General features: G+C 52.2%; 2 protein-coding genes across 3 annotated transcripts; both read right to left on the reverse strand.

Annotated features, from left to right (window-relative positions):
- Nucleotides 1–7,090: 7,090 nt before the first annotated feature.
- Nucleotides 7,091–8,633, reverse strand: MYF5 (myogenic factor 5). The gene is made up of 3 exons (XM_074168987.1): nt 8,015–8,633; nt 7,429–7,504; nt 7,091–7,284 (listed from the first exon to the last, which is right to left on the reverse strand). Exons 1-3 carry the CDS (start codon nt 8,519–8,521, stop codon nt 7,091–7,093), a joined length of 777 nt encoding a protein of 258 aa, XP_074025088.1. The 5' UTR covers nt 8,522–8,633.
- A 4,004-nt stretch (nt 8,634–12,637) lies between these two features.
- Nucleotides 12,638–16,168, reverse strand: MYF6 (myogenic factor 6). 2 transcript variants are annotated; one of them, XM_074168652.1, is made up of 4 exons: nt 15,637–16,168; nt 15,300–15,390; nt 14,915–15,047; nt 12,638–13,430 (listed from the first exon to the last, which is right to left on the reverse strand). In XM_074168652.1, the coding sequence occupies exons 1-3, from the start codon at nt 16,153–16,155 to the stop codon at nt 14,929–14,931; spliced, it is 729 nt and encodes a 242-aa protein (XP_074024753.1). In that variant the 5' UTR covers nt 16,156–16,168; the 3' UTR covers nt 12,638–13,430; nt 14,915–14,928. The 2 variants fall into 2 exon arrangements, with proteins under 2 accessions (XP_074024753.1, XP_074024752.1); XM_074168651.1 differs by lacking the exon at nt 12,638–13,430 and having other exon boundaries at nt 14,323–15,047.
- Nucleotides 16,169–18,136: the final 1,968 nt, after the last annotated feature.

Consider the following 18,136-nt stretch of genomic DNA (forward strand, 5'->3'; position numbering starts at 1 on the left):
TCCCTGGGACTGGGTGTTGTCACCCACATTTCCAGCAACCAAACAGCTTCAGATTATCAAAGCGCCCCCTTTCCTACTGCATGAGATACCTGCATGGGTTGTGTCTTCCTTGGCAAGTAGCACAACAGGAATGAACTCCTACACACCGGGTGACCAGGTAGACAGTCTCATAGAGTTTGCAAGGAAAATGAGGGTGGATGCTTAAACTCAGGTTGAGGACCAAAATATCCCCATTTAATCATGCTGGGATTATGAACTTTAATCTTACTATTTAGGTGCTGCTCAAGACTTCACTTCTGAGGTCCTGCAAGTGCCCAGGAGGATGGTGCTCACTGAACTGCAGAAGCTTTGCAGCTAAGCGATTCACCTACATGTTTGGGAGTTCACAGCATTATATATATGAGAATAAGAGGCCTGAAGGACTCCCAGTTGCTTATTTGAGACATAACTTTAATGAAACATAGGTGTCACAGGACCAAAACGACAGGCATACACCAGGGGAGAAGGGAGCTTGGTGGTCTATTCCTGATAACAACTTGATACTATCTAATGAAGACAGAATCACGAAGTGAGGACCAGAGCAAAGGCACCCACCTCCCAGATGCCTGACTGATTCTACTCCAGCCACTTCTGAGGGGTCTTAATGTTTTTAAAGCTACTTTTTCAAGTCACTGAGATAGTTTAGTTAAACCTAAAAATTTTTGCTGTGATCTCTACTGTCTATGAAGGCGTTTACCCCAAGTCTACACGTAGAGCCTTAAATTTGAGGAAGGGATTTCAGATACATACTTCGGATGCACCTTCAGTGTGGCCAGCAGAGACACTTCCTCCTCTGCTTTTCAAAGCACTCAGGCAGCAAGTTTCAGAATTGCAAGATTAGCTCAATCTGAAGGTGCTCCAAAAGAGCAATTGTAGAAAAAAACACTTTTCAAAATGGAAATACTGTTTGTCTTTCTATTTCTTCAAAACATTACAAAGTGGAGAGGAAAACAAACAAATTAGTACTTTTTCATGCTAGTAAAAAAAAAAAAAAAAAAACACACCAAAAAAAGAAACCCACAACATCTTGCATATATGGTTACTTAAAGCATGGAAATGAGGGGAACAGAATGATTGGACGTTGTCTACCTGGACTTTGGTAAGGCCTTTGACACCATCCCCCACAGCATTCTCCTGGAGGAGCTGGTGAATCATGGCATAGACAAGTGTACTCTTCACTGGGTAAAAAACTGGCTGGATGGCCGTGCCCAGAGAGTTGTAATTAATGGGGTGAAATCCAGTTGGCATCTGGTCACCAGTGGTGTCCCTCAGGGCTCAGTTTTGGGGCCAGTCTTGTTTAATATCTTTATTGATGATCTGGATAAGGGGATTGAATGCACCCTCAGTAAGTTTGCAGATGACACCAAACTAGGTGGGAGTGTTGATCTGCTTGAGGGTTGGCAGGCTCTACAGAGAGACCTGGACAGGTTGGATCAATGGGCCAAGGCCAATGAGATGAGGTTTAATAAGGCCAAGTGCCGGGTCCTGCACTTCGGTCACAACAACCCCAGGCAACGCTACAGGCTTGGGGAAGAGTGGCTGGAAAGCTGCCCAGCAGAAAAGGACCTAGGGGTGTTGGTGGACAGCCGGCTTAACATGAGCCAGCAGTGTGCCCAGGTGGCCAAGAAGGCCAACGGCATCCTGGCCTGTATCAGGAATAGCGTGGCCAGCAGGAGTAGGGAAGTGATCGCGCTGCTGTACTCGGCCCTGGTGAGGCCTCACCTCGAGTACTGTGTTCAGTTCTGGGCCCCTCACTACAGGAAGGACATTGAAGTGCTGGAGCGTGTCCAGAGGAGAGCCACCAAGGTGGTGAGGGGTCTAGAGAACAAGTCATATGAGGAGAGGCCAAGGGAACTGGGCATGTTTAGTTTGGAGAAGAGGAGGCTGAGGGGGGACCTCATTGCCCTCTACAACTACCTGAAAGGAGGTTGTAGAGAGGTGGGTGCTGGCCTCTTCTCCCAAGGGAATAATGACAGGACCAGAGGAAATGGTCTGAAGTTGCGGCAGGGGAGGTTTAAATTAGATATTAGGAAGAATTACTTTACTGAGAGAGTGGTCAGGCACCGGAACAGCCTGCCCAGGGAGGTGGTGGAGTTGCCATCCCTGGAGGTATTTAAGAAGCGTGTAGACATGGCACTTCAGGGCATGCTCTAGTGCCCGAGATTGTTGGTTTGTGTCTGTTTGTGGGTGGGTGTGGGGTGTGGTTGTGGGTATTTGTTTTGGTTTGGTTTTGGTGTTTGGTGTTCTGGGATTTTTTGGTGGATTTTTTTTTTGTGTGGTTTTTTTTGTTTGTTTTTTTGTTGTTGTTGGTTGGACTCGATGATCTCAAAGGTCCCATCCAACCAAAAATATTCTGTGATTCTGTGATTTATCAGCAGATTCAAATAGTTCCATTTACAAAAAAAATGAACCTCTGTTGCAGTAGTGATGCATTTGCTAATGAAGCCTTTGCACTGAGCTATATACAGGTGTAATTGAAGTTATAGTCATTGTTTGCTCACCATTAATTAAGGAGTTATTAATTTATTAATTTAATACATTCTGTGTAATCCAACTATTAAAGGCAATGGGCTGAATTCAAGCGTGATTTAATACACAATTTGGCTCCCTATAATGTATTATAGGCACACCAGCTTGAGTTTTATACTCCAACCAGACCTTTGCTGGGTTCTTGAGTCCCTGCTAGGTAGTTGAGTCCCACTGCAAGCAGTAAGACCTGGCACTTAAGAAAAAAAATCAGACTTCTTTGTAGGATTTAATTTTTGCATAGCATACAGGTTATATGGATTTTTAAAACAGAAAATAGTATCAGTTCAAAAGCATATATTCATAGAAGATCAGAGAAATAAAGATAAAACACACACATTTATTCTTCTCCTGCTACTCCAGGTTTGAAGGCCCCTCAGAGAGTATCAGATTCAAATGCCCTTGATTTAACACAGACACTGAGCTACCTTTCTGATCTCTCCCTGGGCTTGTTGACCCTCATATATCATGCCCACTATCACCTTCTTCAAGTAGATCTGAGCGATGCCTTTGGCATCATAGCCACCAACATCTTCCAGCAGATTGCCAGACAGTCCATCAATGTTACTAATGCTCAAAATGAAGCCAGACTCCAGGACTGGATGGTGCCTTTCTGCTGGTCTGGGATAACTCCCTCAGTCCAGCTCTGGTCTGGTGGATGGGTTTACCTCTTGGACCAAATGGAGAGAACAGCATGAGACGTAGTGAGAGCAAAGGCAGCCACCGGTGAAGCTTAAGCTCAACAGAAAACCCAATGAAAGCACAAGAAATATAGCTCTGCAGTCTGTTTTTCACTCATTCCACTGATCCAGTTGGCTTCAAGAGGAGCCTACCCCTGATGCCCCAAGGCAGCACGTGGACAGATGCACTGCTTGCCCCCTCCACATTTGAGGGTGAACTCCTCCATCCCACACACAGGGTCAAATTAGCCAGCAGGATCCCAGCCCAGCCTCCAGCTGGCCAAGCTCATTAGGTCTTTAGTTGCCAGGAAGGCAGTTGTGGCCAGCTGTAAGGCTGATACCCCCGTGCAGAGCCTGCCAAAGGTCAGCAGTCATCGGCTGGCCAGCTGTAGGTCCTCCTGCGGGACCCCAAGGTCCAGCTGAGAGAAGCCAGTAGAAGTGATGAGCGAGTCAAGAGCTCTGCAGAGGAGGAGGAGGGGAGGGAGTGGGTCTGGGGTGGGGAGAAGCCAGCTGCCTGCTGTGGTTAAGTCTGACTGCTCCTGACAAGCAGGCTGAGCGGGGAATGTAAGGATGCTGAGTTTCCTCTGAAATGCAGCCATGAATTTGGGGTGTTCCGAGGCATATTTTGACAAACAGTATGAATTAAGACCCCTTCATCCTCCAAGAACTAATTAGCAAAAGTTTTTCACTTTAAAAAGCCTTACCACAGGAGAAGAAAGAGGTTGATCTTTTCCTACAGGAAAAACGAGTGTTTTTCCACACAAGAAACTCAGAAATACAAACATAGAGCAAGCAAGATTTTTGTCCTGATGTTGTATGTAAGAGATCTTTGCTAGGTTCCTATGTTAGTTTTGCAATGTACAGTGGAATTTTTGATCGATGATTAAAATGTGTTTCACTGAAGATCTCTGCTTTGTTTCTTAATAAAAGATAAAAGACAGAAGAAGCTCTTCACACACACACAAAAAAGCACAGCTGCCTCCCTCAGTCAGAATATAAGCCCAGAAAGCATGATTTTCAGAGGTAAAATTAAAATTAAAAATTAATTTTGTTTTTAAAATGGCACAAAATTATGCCTTTCATTCAGTGACTGATAGTCAGAAAACTTGCAGCTTCTGTATTACATTACTCTGACGCCATGAGGCATCCCTCCACCTGCCTGCGAGATCAACTCCATGTCCTTGCAGAGCCTGCAGCGCTCAGCCAGGTAGTAGGAGTTGAGAGAGGTGGAGCTCAGGTTTTCTAGACCATCATCTTCTCGTGTATTAGTGGGCACAGCCTTCTTTAAATGAACTTGAATACAGAGAATACAAATCTTTCTTTTCAATTACATTTACTATTATTATTGAATATGCAAATCTGACAACAATGTATCTTCCAAAACAGCAGCCTTTTATAGCTTGTTCTTCGCAGTCCATGGGCTAGAAGTGGTTTCATGGTGCTAACTTCCACTCCTTCCGAGGATTACAGCACACTTCAGCTCATGGGAGCTTTGTTTATAGATGTCCTGTCATTAAGAGTTTGTTTTCTTGATGTGTATAACAAAACCCTCAGATTGTAATCTAGTCTAGTAGGACCAAGGAGGCTGTGGACAAACATCCCACAGATGGAGTAACTTCTCCTCGCTCTCTGAAAAGCTGCTTCTCAGAAGTATTGACCTTTTTGCAACTCTTAAAATGTCTGCCAGCCAAAGAGAGGTGTACGTTACCAACATGTGATTTGCTAGTGTTACTCTGCATACTTCGCAGGCGATGGCTTGCCAAGGTCAGCACAGTGCAGAATGAAATGCTGAAAGTTCTCCAGCTTAGCTCATTTTAAACCATCATTTACAATGATCTGCACTGCATTAGATCCTGCCCCTAAGCAGTATCCTTGGCACTGTATTTTGTTTGAGAGGAGCGAGCGCCGCAGCACTGCAGCCATGTGCGAGAAATCATGAATAAAATCAGTGATGCTCACAGCCTTGCATAAGGATTTTTATGAACAGAAGGCGCAGGAAGTGATTGCCTATAACCAAGAAAGATTGTGTTTGAGATAAGGCACTTTCACGTTCCTGAAGCATGTATAATGACAAAAGTGTGTGAACACCTTGTTTGTACCTCTGCGTGACCTCAATCCAGGGGTCTCAAACCACTTTTTTTACTCAATGATTACTTGGGACCTTGGGACCACCAGAAAGCTCATTCTGGCTAAGGCTCCTCTTGAATTACTCTGCGGGAAAGAAAACACCTCAAGGTTACATAGCAAGGGCAGAAAGTGATTTTGAGGGAAGCGGCGCAGGAGGGGGCGGGCTGGCCTTGCCCTGTGTCACAAGCACAGCTGCCTGCTGCCCAGCTGAGCGGCTCAGGCAGGTAGGTGCCACCTCGCCTTCACTGTAGCCCTTTAGGGGGGGATGCAGCCCCCTTGGTGTGCTGCAAGGACAGGGACATCCCTAAGCTAGGCTTCCTTCATCCTCAGTTCAGAGGCGCTGCCAAAGAGCAGTCAGGTGGCAGCTTTCAGTGACATGACTAAGCTGGGCCAGGTTCAAGTGAGAGATTTATCAGAGGTGAAATGCCACTTCCAGGCCCCTTGGCCACCCATCGCTAACAACATAAACACAAATAGCAAATACATCCTTATCCCACGCTAGTGAGGGGAATATCCCTTCCCACTCAGAGTGTTTATCATAGGAGACATTCCTGGATGCACTGAAGGAGCCCATCTCTCCATCTCATCTCTCTCTTTTTTGGGGGGGTGTAGAAAAGTTTTGGATTACAATTAGAGAAGTGCAAAGGGCTGGAAGTTTTTCATGGTAGAAAGACTTAGATTTAGTGCCTGGAAGGAAATACTTGTTAACTCTGAAACTCATGAAGACTTGACCTGGCCATTTCTAGACCCATGTAAATAGAGTAATGAATTTTCATCCTGGCTGGTGGGACCAAAGTCATTAGGAACAAATAGATCTATACTGCTTTCTGAATATTGTGAAATGTACCTTGTGGATTGTGAAAGAGATACTTGTGGTTTGTTCTTACTAACTTTACTAAGTTTGTCTCTCACAGAGCACTGAGAGTGACTGAGAGTACAATATCCCGACAGGGCATCAGAGCTAGATCATACAGTTGTTTTACAGAGGAGAGTCACAATGCAACTTTAGGGCCAAATCCTGGAATACATGTTCAGTTTTCATACCCAGGGAAAAAAACCTAGTGCTTTGCAGGGGGAAGGGGGCAGTGAGGGGAAAAAAAAAAAAAAAAAAAAAAAAAAAAGACAACTATGAAATATTCTTACTCTTGTAGAAAACAAAGGAAAATCTGGCCATAGCAGGAGAGCAATGAAGAGAGAACAGAGAATTTGACCATCCACATTTTTGTTCCTCCAGTACCCACTGGAGATGGGAGAAACAAGCTTCCAGGCCCCAGCCCTGCAAGCTACCCCATCTCCCAGCCCAGGACCACCATGACGAGCAGGTCTTCAGGAAGGCCGGAGCCGGGGGTGACCGAGTCTGGGCTGGGGCTGAACACGGATGCTGGTGGGCACCCTGCAGCCGGGTCTCGCTGCCCTCCCCAATACCAGGGAAGGCACTTGAAGAACCAGTAGGCCACACAGCTCTCTTACAGCACGTTTTATTTGCAGCGGGGGTTCCAGGGTATCGCGTGTGTCCCGAGCCCCGGGGTCTGTCTGCCCCAGGGGGACCCCGGGCTGGGGCGCTTTGTGGCGGCGGGGCAAGCGGCTCAGGGTCTGCCCCTCTCACCCGGGAAGCGTTTGCAGGACGCGGCTAGACAAGGGGGGCGATCCCGGGGGTGTGGGGGGAGCAGCGGCCCCGGAGGCGGCGGCGAGGTGCTGGCCCCCCCCTGGACCCCTGCTCATAGCGCCTGGTAGGTCCGTCGCGGGGGTGGCGTCCCGGGCGTCCCCGGCCCGGAGTCGATGCTGGCGCTGGGCGAGAGGGAGTCGGCGTCGCGGAGGGGCAGCCCCGACTCCTCCGCCGGGGAGAGGCGGTCCACGATGCTGGAGAGGCAGTCCAGGCTGGACAGGGCGCTGCTCTGCTCGGCGGCATACCCTGCGGCTGGGGAAGGGGGCGACACGGGAGGGGACACGGGACGGCAGGGCGTTACAGCGGGGTCCCGAGCTGTAAATGCTGCGGGAAGCGGGGTGGCCCCCCCCAGCCCCCGCCTCCACACTCCTCCCCCCGCGTCGGGCTTACCGTGGGCCATCTCGGGGCAGTAGACGGCGTCGAAGCTGCTGCTTCTCGCCGACCAGACGGGGCTGCCGCAGTCGGCCTGCAAGACAGCGAGGGGCGAGTGCCGTCCCGGCCGCCCTCACCCCGGGGTCGGCGGGGCGCTCCCCCCGGAGGGAAAGCGCCTCAAAGCCCGGCGGGGCAGTCGGGCAGCAGCCCCCCGGCCAGGCTGCCGTCGGGCAGCGCCTTCCATGGCCGTCCGTCCGTCCCAACCCCCCGGCCTCACGCCTTACCCCTCTGCTGCGCTAAGTTCGGGGGCGGGGAAGGGAGCGGGACACAAAGACGAGCCCCCGGGGGCTAGGGCGCTTGCTGGGTGCCCTCTGTCAGCGTTACCGTCCCCGCCATGCATTCCCGGAAAGCCCATGTGCATGCTCAGAGTTAAAGCCGAGAAAGGTTCTGTTTTAACCCAAACCGTCCGCCTTTTTCTGACGTCCGGCTGAATTCGGCCCGCCCCAGACCTCCGGGATCGGCCCCACGACGCTGGGCCGAGGGGGACTTGCCCACGGGCCTTCCTGGGGTTCCCACAGCCCCATCGCTCCTGCCCCTCTCTTACCATCCCATCGGAGCAGCTGGAAGTGGGGCTGGTCGGTTCGGAGCAGCTCTGTCCCGGCAGGTGATAATAGTTTTCTACCTGTTCCCTCAAGAGCTCCTGGAGGCTCTCGATGTATCTGATGGCGTTTCTCAGGATCTCTACTTTGGGGAGTCTTTGGTTGGGGTTGGCAGTGGTGCATCTCTTCAGGGTCTCAAAAGCCTGGTTCACTTTCTTCAGCCTCCTCCTCTCCCTCATGGTGGCCGCCTTCCGCCGGTCCATTGTGGTGGATTTTCTCTTGCAAGCTTTGCAAGCCCACATGAGGCAGTGGCCGGCCTGGTGGTGGCCGGTGGGAGCTCGGACATGCTCCTCTTCCTCGGAGCAGGCGGGTTCGGGGGGTTCGTGGGCGCTGAAGGCGGGCAGGTCCCTGGGCTCGAAATCCTCGGGGAACTCGCCCTCCGGCGAGGAGAGGCAAGAGCTGTCATAGAAGAGCTCGGAGGGGGAGAACTGGCAGCTGTCCATCACCTCCATCCCTGCAGCGGAGGCGTCCGTGTGGGGCGGCAGCCACCGGCTCTCGGCGAGGCGCTCTGCAGCGCTCTGGGGCAATTTCCTCAGTAATTAGCGACCTGAGACGAAGTGTCCTTTGGCTGATGCGGGAGGCCCTTATATATACATGTAAAGGGAGGCGGCCAGTCTGTATTAGCATATCCCACCACATCCCCTGCCGGGGGCTGTCTGGGCAAGCCCCCTCCAGTCCCCAGGAGACATTTTGCTCCGCACCGCTCCTTTGGAGAGCCGTGAGCCGGGCACTTCTCTAATGAACGACCTCCCCAGGACTGGTTGCGACATCTTCGAAGTTTAAACCAAGCCCGGGAATTCGCGATTTTGGTATGGAAAGAGGAAAAGGGGCAGTGGACACGCACGAACCTCTGACATTTTCTACAGAGCCGTTCCTCGTCCCTGTGTTCCCATCTCCCATCACCCGCCGCAGCGTGAGGGACACCGGCTCTCCCCACGGGGGAATTAATGTCGACCCCCCCATAGCACCTACAGTGTCTGCTTGCGTATCTTTATTGCCCGCAGCCCGTGGTCCAGGTCTAACCTGAAACAATTTACCCCTTTTTTTCAGACCTAAGACTTGTTCATTTATCTTGGGGGGCGCTTTGTCCTGTAATTAAAGCTGTGTCACCAACCGTTTAAGTTTACAAACTGGGGGACAAAAATGCACAGCTACGTGCAGCCAGGAGAGACGAAGAGGGGGGAAACCCAGATTTTAGTGCTGCCGGATCGGGTCGCAGGGAAAGGTACTCACAAAAGAAAATTGTATGTGTTTTCCCCGAGACAAATCCCCTTCCCATTCTTTCTCCTCCTCGTGTGACCCGCTGCTGCTAGAGACACAACAGTCGAGCAGTGCCGTGGGCTTGCTAATTTTCTGCTTTCAGGCAAACTTGTACCGTTACAGATGCGTCCCAGCTGCCAGTGCAACAAACCCCTCCTGGAAGTGTAAAATTTCTAACCCCGCAATCCCTAAGTAACTTTACACAAGCCGGGGACAAAAGCTTTGCAGAGCCCCAGTCACACCAGTAGCTGAGCAGAGCGGTGCAAGGGTCATTAGAGTGGTAATGAAGCCATTTAACAGGCATTCGCTAACGCGCAGGAATCCTTTGGTTTCGTCCAGGTGGCTTTTGTAGTTGAGGAAAATATTGTGAGAAGGCAAAGGAAACCTTCCCTACCTGGGAATAAAATTATGTGGCCTGGGTTAACTCAAACGGAGAGCCGGTGACCCAGCAGCGGTTCAAACGCTACGGAGCCGGTCTGTGTGCCCGGGAAAAAAGGACTCTTCAATTAGCCTCTCTTCGGGAAGAGGCAATGCCGAGGGCATGGCGATCCGGTTGTCTCAAGGAGCCGCTCTTCAAGGGAACAAGGCGGGTAGGGAGCACCTCCTTAGAGAGGTGTCCCGCACGAGCGCACACCCCTGGGAAGCCTCCCGATCCGGCGGGAGCTGCGGCTGGGGCAGGGGCTGCAGAGACCTCAGCTGCTCCTTGTTCCCCCCACCCCCCAAAAAAAATCCCCCAAAGGCGGATTTCCACTCTTAGGCTAAAACTTCCCCCCCCCCCCCAAAAAAAAAAAACAAAACGATGCACACACCATCCTTCCTACGAGCGGATGCATAATTACCTAAAGGCTAGGGAAGGCTACATCTGCACTGCTTCGGTTTATTTGGGGCCATAAACGGGGGGAGCCCCCTTTGAAATGAATACTGTAGGAAAAGCGGAGAGTTTGATAAAGGAGTAAAGTTACAGAGAGGGGAGAGCTCAGAATTTGCGGGCTTCTGCCCTTCCGAGGTGCAGGTTGCTGTTTCGCTGGGCCACATCTGAAACGGGGCAGTTCCCTATTGTTTTCCTGAAGAAACCGTCCCTCAGGAGGGGGTTTGTTCGGCGGTAACTTGAACTCTTCACTGGGCTGCGGCGTGTACACACACACACACACACACACACACATATACAGACACACACACAATTTGATTTACCACGTTCGCGCTGGCTAAAATAGACCTGTTTACAGATTTGTGCTTTGTGCACAAATAAACTTGATCTTTAAAGTGCCGGTTGCAGAGTTCTTCTGATCACCTTCCAGGGTTTTTTTTCTCCAAGCTTGCACTGCGGATCTCCCGGTGCAGAATGCCAGCCCCGCTCTCCTGGTGTGCCGGGCTTTAGGTGGCAGCTTTAACTCCTAATCCAGCGGCGCTGGGGCTGTTAAGAAACGTGCCTCTTCCCAAAAGTCTTTGAGGACCTAGGAAAATTTGTTTCCTTTCTCCTTGAATATTTTGGGGGAAGGGGAAGAAAAGATGGAACAGCCTGTCGCTCAGGAAGGAAAAAAAAAAAAATCTGTAATTAGTATCCCTTAAGAGCCCCCGGCTCCTCTGGTAAAGTGATCTCAAAACAAAGTCGCAAAAGAGCAGTAGGCGAGTGGAACTAGAGAAAGGGGAGAGAAAACACAAATTACAAGGCTGGCTAATGAGGCTGCTGCTGCTGCTTTGGGGGGGGGGGAGACGGAGGGACGGACGGGGGGAGGATAGTGCTGGGTTTCAGGAGACAGGAGGCTCAAATCCGGAAAGCGGGAACGCCAGACACTGCTCCTGGGGACGGGCAGGGAGCAAATGGTGAACATGTTCAAATGATGTTTTTCACCCCAACCCTCCCCGCTCCGCAGCAATTGCGCGCCGCATCTATTTCAGGAGGGATTCAATCCCGGCTGGAGACCGCTTCCAGAGCGAACGCCCGGCGCAGGGCAGAGCAACCGGCAGCGAGAGCGTTATTTAGGGGTGTATTTTATTTCATGATGCCTGCGGGGACGGCGGCGGCCGACGCGAGGGAAGCCGCAGCCCTCTCGCTCCGTGCCGCCTCTCCCCTCCCGCCGTCGGTGGGTGCCGGTGGCGGTGGCGGGGAGGGCTCCTCCGTGCCTCCCCCCCAGCAAAACTGTTTCCCAGTTGGGCTGGTGGGGCCGGGCGCTTCCAGCCGTGTGAGAAACGTTTGGTTCCCCCCAGCGCTGGGAACCGTGCGCACCTAAGTAAACACATTAGTACCTGCCAGAGGGATTTGTATAGAAGACAGCTGAAGAAGGCATTGGCCTCTGCTGGCACTCCGGGACTCCCAGGAGAGATCAAAGGGACACGAGGGGATTTTTAGCAGCCTTGAGACTGGGAAAAGTCGCTAGTTCCTGCTATCGGAGGGACGTCCCAGCGAGCACATGGCTCAATTATTCAACCTCCTCCCTCCCCTGCCCCCCACTCCCATTCCCCGGCTCATTCTCCACAGAGAGGTGGAAGCTTTGGAAAAATCGTACGGGTTCCCCAAGGCAGCAGCGATCCAAGCTATTCCCCGTGGAAATAGCTGCTGGGTCGACGCCTGCCCGCCTTGCCTTCGACCTCAGAAAATAACCCGCTGCCGGCTGCCCGCCTCCCTCTCCGGGTTGCGGGCGGTTTTCCGGAGAAAAATAAAGATGCAGAATAAACAATAATAATAAAAAAGCCTTTAAACACTCGGTCGCGTCACTTCGGAGGAGAGCGGTGACAAGGCAGCGGTACTGCAGGCAGCCCGTCTTCCCCCACCCATCGCTCCCTGGCCCTGCAAGCCCCTGGGGCGGGCGGTGGCAGCGCCGGGCCGGCCCCCCCCGTATCCGCACGGCTGGCGGTGCTCCCGCACCCTCGGGGAGGGGAGCAGGTGGCTACCCTGCGGAGCGGGGCAGGTAGAGGTGAGGGAGGCCGGTGCTCAGCGTGGGATTTGGGGGAGCAGCGCTGCAGCCCGCCTCTCTGGCGTTAAATCAGCTGCAGCGGGAAGGAGGGAGCCGGCGGGGAGGCGGCGGGGGGGGGGGGGGGCGCACCCACATCCCTGAAAAAACTTCGCTGACTTTGTGCGCGGCCTCTCCGGAAAAAGACTTGATTAAATCGCAAACCTCTCATCCTTACCCAGTTATTACCCTTTGATTTTGTGATCGCAGGGCCCTGTTTTCTTTGGCTGGGGACTTAGGTAAAGATTATCGTTATTAATATCAAACACAAACAGTTTAATTGCAAGCACACTGAGGACCTTCAGTGGGAAGCCCAGCATGTCCGCCGCAGCCGCGGGGATCACGGAGAGTCTCTTCGGGAGGTATTTTCTTTATTTAATGAAAAAAAAAAAAACAAACCAAAGCACACCTTCCTCTTAGGCAAACTTATTCCAAACAATCGCTCCAGTAACCCTGCCGCTGGAGGAGACCCTGCCGTGGGGGTCCTACCGGGTAAAGTCTGGGCTGAGGGCAGACCCCACAGCAAGGCTGGCGGGGTGGCGGTGTGACAGCGTGGTTTCGGGGCTGCTTCCGCACCGCTCCTGCCCTGCTGCGGGAGGCGGCTCCTTGCGGGGCTGCGTCGGGTGAATGAACTGCCCGTAGCCCTTCTCTCGGACCCGGCGGGGATCGGAACAAATCCTGAAGGAAGGCGACGAGCTGCTAACTCCATCCGAAACGCTCTGTTGCCCATCGAGTCCCTTCGCTACAGAAGGAAACTGTAATATCTTCGCTTTTTCGCCAAAATGCAGAGATTTGCAGGCGAGAACCCGCGTTCCCCGAAGCGCCGCTTTCTGAAGTGCCCCCGAGTTGCCCGAGGCAAAGGGGTTTATTTGAAACGAGACAAAGTGGGGGGAACTGTCGCATCACACTACGTGCCCACCACACCGTGCCGCCGCAATTACTCCTTACAACGGAGTATCTCATTAGAGGGCAATTAGAGCGAATACTTAACTGGTTTAAAAACCAGGCTGGCCACGGTGGCACCGAAGGGGAGGCAGGAGGGCACCGCGATGGGAGTCACCTCTCAGGGCACTCTCTTCCCCTTCCGAGGGACGTAGCCGTGCCCGAGCCGGCCGAGAGAGGGGAGACCTTCCCGAAACGTGGCGGTGACCTTTCAAAAAAAAAAACGAAAACAAAAAATAAATCACGGGTTAAAGCGAGCGCCCGCGAGCCAGAGCTGCAGTAGCGTCCCTTGGCTTGTGCCAGCTCCCCGGCGAGCCCCGACGGCGCGTGCAGGGCAGAGCGGGGTTCCCGGGTGCTCGCCCCTTCCCGGGGCACGAACAGCCCATTGCAAGCCCCGACGGCGAGCGGCTCCGCTCCGCCATCCTCGCAGAGGCCGTGGATTTTTACATCACGGAGTGAAAGGCTTCATCTGTTGTTACCCCCACCCCCAACCCCTTTTCGGCCGCTTAACTCTTTCCTCCCTGAGGGACCCCATTCTCCCTCAGGCTCAAGGCAGTCGAGGGGAGTTACCTTTCCCGGCAGGAAACCACAGCCCCACGGCACCGGGCTACTGCCAGAGACACTCGCCGCCCCCCGTTCGGGTACCAGGCCCAGCAGTTTTGCCGCAGACCGGACCCGAGTTCAAGTTCTCCGGTGCCGAAAGGAGAAGGTGAGACGCGCTGAACCTCCCTCTTCTCTAGGACCGGGGTCGGCTCTTTGCGCTTCTCTTTCTAAGCTCACCCGCCATTTGCGGGGCGAGGCCGAAGAAGCGTCCCTGCCCGGGGAGCTACGCTGTTATTTGGGTCATTGGGGGCAGTACCGCTTTCCGCAAGCACGGCGGGGAAACGGGCTGCGGGGGTCCTGCCCCGGCACCCACCCGTGCCTGTCCGCCTTCCCCGGGAGCGGGCGGAGGAGGCGGGTAATTAACGCCGCAAAGTAAGGAGAGACACTCCTCAGAGGAGAAAACAAGGGAAAAAGATCTGTCCTTAGTGCTGCCTCCCGGTCACTCGGGTCGTGGCTCTGCGACATGTCTGACTCCTCATGTCGCTGAAGTCAGTTTTAACTCCGGGATCGGGTTATTATTTAATTACGGGGGGAGGGAGGGTAACCACTGTAACACAAAGAGCTTTATTTTACAATCCAAGAAATCCATCTGTTCTTATATACAATATCACATTCCACCATTTAAATATATATTTGTTATGTTTACAAAAGAAAAGACAGTACCGAAATTATTTACAGGAACGAAATGATGCAGGAACTCTTTAAATACGACTAACACGAAATGCAACCAACAGCTTCACTCAGACAGGAATGAACTTGCCGGTGTCTCAGACAAAGCGGATCACCGGTACACAGGTATCTTAAATTAAAAAAAAAAAAAAAAAAAAAAAAGAAGAAGAAAAAAAGAGGGGTGGTCTACGCAACAGAATTTAAAGAAAACAAAACTCAGGGGGGAAAAAAGAAAACGAAGAAAGGAAAAGGGGGAAAGTCTGTTTGGCTCCAGTCAGTGAGAGCCATTTTCTTTTGGGTAGGTGTACCTTGACTCGACCTTAACAAGGCCCCTGCCTGGGCTTTCCACTGTGTTAATTTGCTTCATTACTTAGTTTAGAGGGAAGGGGGTGGGGGCTCCATCCCCGTTAAATATACTACCAGAGCAGCCGGATTTATTTCTCCACCGCTTCCTCCGCGCTGGGCAGTTTGGGCTCGTCGGAAGAAATACTGTCCACTATGGAAGACAGGCAGCGAAGGCTGCTGGAGGCCGACGACTCGACGGTGGAGCCTCCTGCTCAACGAGAGAAAAGGGATTAAACGAGCAAACGGTTCCTCCTCGCCGGGCAGGGTTCGCGGCAGGCGGAGAGCCCGGGCGCCGGAGGGTGAGAGAGCGTTAGGGGCCCGCGACCGTTAGGGGCTCGCGACCGTTAGGGGCCGCGACCGTTGGGGCAAGGGAAGGGCGCGCGGCAGCGGCGGGTAACCAGGGCCCAGCGGTGGCCGCCCCGCCGCGCAGAGAGAGGACGGCGGCCGCGGTGCGAGTTACCTTCCTTGGGGCTGACTCCTAGGGCTCGGGAATGGTCAGAAACGCTTTGCCAGTCGGAGCCGCAGGTGCTGAGGAAGTCCGAACTGGGGATCTGCGGCAGACAGGCGGGGGCGGGAGCGGGGGGGAGACAACGGGGAGAGGGACGGCTATTAGTGAGGTGGACGGCGGTTCCCCGGGGCGGGCCGGCTGCCGGCGAGGAGCTCGCACTGTTCCTGGAGGAGCCCCCTCCGCGCCCCTCCAGCCCGCCCGGGCCGCCGCAGAGGAGGGGAGGGGACGGGCATGGCTGTTTCACAGCTGGGTGCCAGGGTGGCGGGAGGAATCAAGCGGCAGCGCTTACATTTCCCTGCTTGGGGCTGAAGCTGAAGGGGTCCCCCCCGATCTCCTGCATTTTGTCCTGCTGATCCAGCCTGTGCAAGAGGTCTTGCAGCCTCTCGATGTAGCTGATGGCGCTCCTCAGGATCTCCACCTTGGGCAGCCTCTGGTTGGGGTTCGCCACAGTCCGCCTTTTCAGAGCCTCGAAGGCTTCGTTGATCTTCTTCAGTCTTCTCCTCTCCCGCAGGGTGGCTGCTTTCCGTCTGTCCGTAGGGGCTGACTTTCTCTTGCAAGTTTTACAAGCCCAGATCAAACACTGGCCGGGGCAGTGAGGGGGTTGTAGTCCCGGGGGTGCCAGCACATGCTCCTCTCCACTGCTGTCACTGCCGGCCTCTGGCGGCATTTGGTCCTGACAAGGGGACAAAGTACCATCGCTGCCTGGGTACAGCGGGGATCCCTCGGCCATCTCCAGCTGCTGCAGGGCTCCATTCTCCCCATCCAAGTAGAAGAAATAGGAGCCAGTTTCAAAAAGGTCCATCATCATGCTGTCCCTCGGCCTCTCTGCCTGCTTGCGTTGGGTGGCAGGCTCAAAAACACCCCGAGGAACAACCCAGATGGAATTTAATTAGTGCAGTGACATAAGTCTCCCCTGCTTTATATAGGAGCTGCTGAAACCCTATCCAACTTTTAGCTGTCGCGGTGCATCACCCTCCAAAACTGATTCCAGCCAGTCTCCTGGGCGCTGTCCTGAGAACATCTCCTATTTAGAAGGGGGAGGGGGGACACAAGGGGAGGGAGGCAAAATAAAATTTAAAAAAAGGAAAACAAGCGAAAAACAAAAATACACCCCAACTTCTCTCCTCCCCCCAAAATCCCATGAGCTCATGGTGCAGCAAAGGGAGGCAAGGTGGGGGCTCAGGAGCCTGTCCGGGCACAGCAGGTGACCCGGTCCCCACTGCAGAACCTGCAGGGACATGACTGGAGGACAAAGGCTCAGGGCTGCACAGGGAGCCCTCCCCCAGCCCACCCCTCACACCCTTAGCGCACGCTCCTTGCCCTGGTGCTAAGTATAGATCTATAAGGAGAGATTTCAAAGGCAGCCATCACTCTCCAAATAGACGGGTTAATATTTTCAGAAGAAGCTCTTGCTATTCCCCCCTCTCCCCCCCTCCTCCCTTGAAGCATGCCATTCCTGTGACCCAAGCCACCCGGGCCAGCCGAAGGTTAGGAGCCAAGCTCACTGTTCCTCTACACACAGGGGGAAGGTTGCCAAGGCAGAGCCTCGCTGCAGTGCTGAAGCACCCACAGTTATTGTACCTCAGCTTAGCCTTTTAATCTGAACTTTGCCGTGTTGCCCATGAGGTGACAGGAGTGATTCCAGGTGACTGGATTACAGTCTGATGGGGCTCTCTGGACAGCCCCTGTCCCTGACAGTGTTTAGGGCAAGCAAAGCCCAGCCCTATGGTGTAGCTGAAGTTTAGTCTCTTGGGCCTGGCAAGGTATATAGAGCTTCCTAGCCCCTGAGACAGAAATGGAGCTTATGATCTGTTAGCTTTTACTGTAATGTCACATTGTGTCTAGGCTTCTTTTATATCAAGAAAGAGAAGGTATGGGAAAATGGCCTGTTTGCCTCTCTCCCTGCACTGCCTTGTGTTCCTTAAATCTCATGTAATTTCTCTTTGTTTATGTAAATATATCTATATGTGTATATGCATAAATATATGTCCATATCTATAGACACACACACATATGTATCTATATTTGTGTGGATAACTAAGTATATTTCTGTGTGTGTATATATGCGTGTATATGTGTATATGCACATGTGTATGCTTTTTCATAGAAACTCAGAAGAATGGATGAAGAGTGGATGAAGCCCTTGGAATACCACAATATCTCTCAAATGTAGCTTCTAACCTCATTTTTTCTGACAGGAACTGTGGCATTTTTGTTCATTTCTCAAAAGCTGCAATGAAATTGATCATTGACTTGACTATTTCTCCAAAACTGATTGCAAACCAATTTTTCAGAGAACAAAAGTCTTAAAGAGTAGTTGTGATTTTGTTTTGAACAGATCAGTGTTGTTGGAATGGATTTCAGTTCTGCTTTAATGAGGTAGAACAATATCCAGTTTTGGATGAGACAGAGAAATTCAGACTGTTCTCATTGAAACTAATTTTGATATTGATATTCCAGCACTGTTTTTTTTCCTCCTCAGATTAAAGAAAGAGTAGTCTTGAAGTTAAGGAGCTGAACATAAGATACAATTTCTCAGTTTCCATGCTCTGCAACCTGCTTTTTGTTCAACCTTTGACCAGTCATTTAATTTCCCTGTGATTTAGTTTTCTAAAAAGGGATATAATGTTGACCTTTACCCATCCCTTGTGTTTCTCATTTAATTTGCTGACTATCCATGGAGGAGACATACCTTGATGTTACATGCTTTGGAGTTCCCCAGGGATGTTTGTCCCATACCATTAGTGATAGTAGTAATAAAAAAAAAAAAAAAAAAGAAAAAAAGTCTG

This window comes from Numenius arquata, chromosome 2, assembly GCF_964106895.1.
Source record: "Numenius arquata chromosome 2, bNumArq3.hap1.1, whole genome shotgun sequence".
Lineage (NCBI taxonomy): Eukaryota > Metazoa > Chordata > Aves > Charadriiformes > Scolopacidae > Numenius > Numenius arquata.